At 43.6% G+C, this 3,107-nt stretch overlaps 1 protein-coding gene across 1 annotated transcript in view; it reads left to right on the forward strand.

The window, feature by feature from the left end:
• SHCBP1L (SHC SH2-domain binding protein 1-like) overlaps positions 1 to 1,755 on the forward strand; it is a 23,134-nt gene extending 21,379 nt beyond the window's left edge. The window contains 3 exon segments of the mRNA XM_010283103.1: positions 6 to 92; positions 747 to 869; positions 1,732 to 1,755. Of these exon segments, the coding sequence (XP_010281405.1) occupies positions 6 to 92; positions 747 to 869; positions 1,732 to 1,755 (234 nt within the window).
• Positions 1,756 to 3,107: the final 1,352 nt, after the last annotated feature.

Here is a 3,107-nt window from a genome sequence, read left to right on the forward strand (position 1 = left end):
AGCAGACTGCGTACGACGGCGTGAAGGAGCTGGCGTCCGCGCTCACCGGAGCTTCTCTGACGTTCACAGATAGCGAGGTTACTGGCGCTCAGGTAGATTCTTTCTTCTTGAATTTCAGATAATTACATTTGTTGTACAAGAGATGCGAGCGCTCTGACAAGCTGGCTTTTTGAAACAAAGCACAAATCAATTCATTGACACAGTAACTCATCACAAGCTCAGTTTTTACTGTGAAAACGTACGTGTCATCTCAGGTTAATATTCAGCTTTCTGTACCCAGGCGGTTTAAGCTCCTCATTAGCATGTCAATCCTTGTTTGGGCTGCGCAATTCATTTCTGGTGCGGGAAGTGTAGGCAAGGATTATTGCTTTCCCACTTAACTGGTCCTGACGGATTAGATATTAAAAACCAGACTGAATATTGTTAAGCAGTACTTTCATGCTTGATGCTCCTTAATATGTAAAACACTAGGCACATAGATAAAGCCAACTAGGCTGTAATTTATAGATGCTAAATAATCCACGGCCCCTTCCCCCTCCACCGCCTGCAACCTGAGCAGCCCTCAGGACAGGGTATCCACGCAAGCTCCATCCCAGCAGCAACTCCCAATGCAGGTGTGTGACCTACACAATTTCATACAGTATTACACCTGTCTTTACTCTTAAGTGCCAATTTTTTAATTTTTATTTTTGAACAATTCTAACACGTAATACGAAATTAGATTTCATCCTTTTGTTAATGAACAGAGCACTGGTGTTGAGCCATAGCCAAGAAGCACAGACATCTTGGAAAGTAACAAAATTCGTCACTGCAAGAGTATCAGAACCAGTGAGGCCTCACATCATAGCCTGGGTGGCATCCATGTTAAGGTATTATTTTTTGGTTGTCTTCCAGTAATAGTAAATAATGGCTTTACAGTTACAAATTAGAGTAATTTTTGTAAACAGACCTGAGAAACATTACCTTTACTCTGAAAAGGGAATTTCTCTAGCTAGGACATCAGAGTACTCCCAGTAACCCCATTTTTAGCCAATAGCATAGAATATTGTACATTATACTTGATAATCCCTGGTATCCTATTCCACCTCCTAAAACTTACTAAATTAGAAGCAAGGAAAAGCTAATGGTAATTACGTGGTTGAGAGCAGACTGCGTCAAGGGGCCCCACTACACATGAAGACCTGATCAGAACAAAACCTTAACTGAAATAGCGGGAGTTGGTCACGGAAGCACCAGCCAAGCTGCTCTCCAGAGGGAGGCCAGCTCACTAGAGTTCGTCCGAATTTTACCCAGTGTCTCCAGTTCTGTTTCTGCCCGTGTAAAGACTGAGGCAGTGCTGGACAGCTAAACAGCCTATTGCTGTAGGGCACTCCCTTAAGCTCTGGTCTATGCTCACCTTGCACCCACCCCTCCTGTTTAAACACTGATTTCTTTTGAAGACCAGTAATGGTCACAGAGGAAATGAGACAGCTTTAGCAGATATTAGATCCTCTTTAAGATCTGTAGGCTTGATACTGAAATTAGTTAAGTATAAATCTCTTGAAAACCACTGGACATCTGCTTCATGTTTCCAGTTTTGTGTTAGTAACACAACTGAGATAACACAATGTTTGAGGGGCAAGCCAAGGAAAGGAAGTTTTGTCCGGATGCAATAAATACAACTGTGGAAGGGGAAGGTGGCTAACGCTACAGTGCATCTTTCAATGCCCATCCCTTCCGATTCCCTAACAGGTTGTTCCTGCAGAAGAAAAATGATCACATTTTCAGTAATGGCGGCATGCAGTGACCATTCTTCAGTCTACGGAAAAGTCCTCATCAACAGAAAGGATTGTGGAGTTTACTGCATCAGATGATGCAGAAGATACTCCAAATTAATCCCAGATTTAAGCTTGGAGATGAATACTGATACACTAGATATCAAAGATAGCTCTGTAATTCATAGCTGGATATCTAAGCCTCATGTAGCATTTGGCTTTTAGCAGCTTTAATGAAAGAAACAGTGCTTCAGCCTATTTTTTAAGAACTCTTCATTAGAAACACCGAAAGTATTGGACTCGCTTTAAACTTCACTCAAACACCAACATCTCCCACACCCCTCTAAGCGCAACCAAGTATTGGTTCTGAATAAGCTTTCCAGTGGGATTAGCTGGGAGGTCAATCTCACCGGGCTTGGTAACGTAATGGTATTCGTGCCGAGCTGTGCCCACAGACATCTCCCTGTGCTGCTGAGGCCCTGCAGTAGTAGTCGCTTCCCAGGTGCTCGGCTGGGAGGTACGGGGAAAACCACACCTCACTGGAGCGCTTTTTATCCCCTCAGTGTCGATAGACTTCTGCGGGCACTAGGCAGCCAGCTGAGCTCTGAATGTCTGGAATCCACAGGCTGCAGTTTCAATGAACACTAATTACAGAATTGCTCTCTTTTGCGCGTATTTGGAAGAACGAAGCATGGCTTTTGGAGCAGCAACGTAAACGAACGCTGCCTCAGATGAAGGGTTCGCGCTTCTGAGATCGCTTCAGGTTCTGATGCGAAGCTGCTTGTCTCCGCGGTCTTGAAAGAGGCATTCCATGTTCCCACACTATCTGGATCAGCGGAAGAGCTCGTCAGCTGCCGTGCCGGGAGGTGTAATGCAGCATGCAGCAGGCCAGCAGCCGGCTGCAAAGGAACCAAGTTCTGCCTGGCACAGACAAAAAACTGCTGCAGCAAGGCAGCCGAGGTTTTTAGTTTTTTTCAGACAGGTTATTAGACAACAAAGAAAAATTCCCACTGAGCCCATGTTTTGTAATTTGAAATTCGTTTGGCAGAGAACGGTTTTAGACACTGAAGAGGTTTCCTCAGAATGCCTGATACCTCCTACAAACAAAACAATGGCTTCAAAAATCTAAATCCAAATCCAAAATTAAACATACAGCATGAAAGTATTTAAAAACGAACTCTTTATTAAGAATAAAATCATACAACTTGCAGTAAGTTCTCTAAGGGCATGATATATTACAAAGCTGTACTTGCTACTAAGGAACTGAAATGGCAAACAGACTGCTGACAGCAAAAATGGGATTTGAGAAACGCACTTTTGTCAAAGTGGAAAGACTTCGCTGAACTTCCGTAA

The sequence above is a fragment of the Phaethon lepturus genome, unplaced genomic scaffold (genome assembly GCF_000687285.1).
Source record: "Phaethon lepturus isolate BGI_N335 unplaced genomic scaffold, ASM68728v1 scaffold38822, whole genome shotgun sequence".
Classification (NCBI taxonomy): domain Eukaryota; kingdom Metazoa; phylum Chordata; class Aves; order Phaethontiformes; family Phaethontidae; genus Phaethon; species Phaethon lepturus.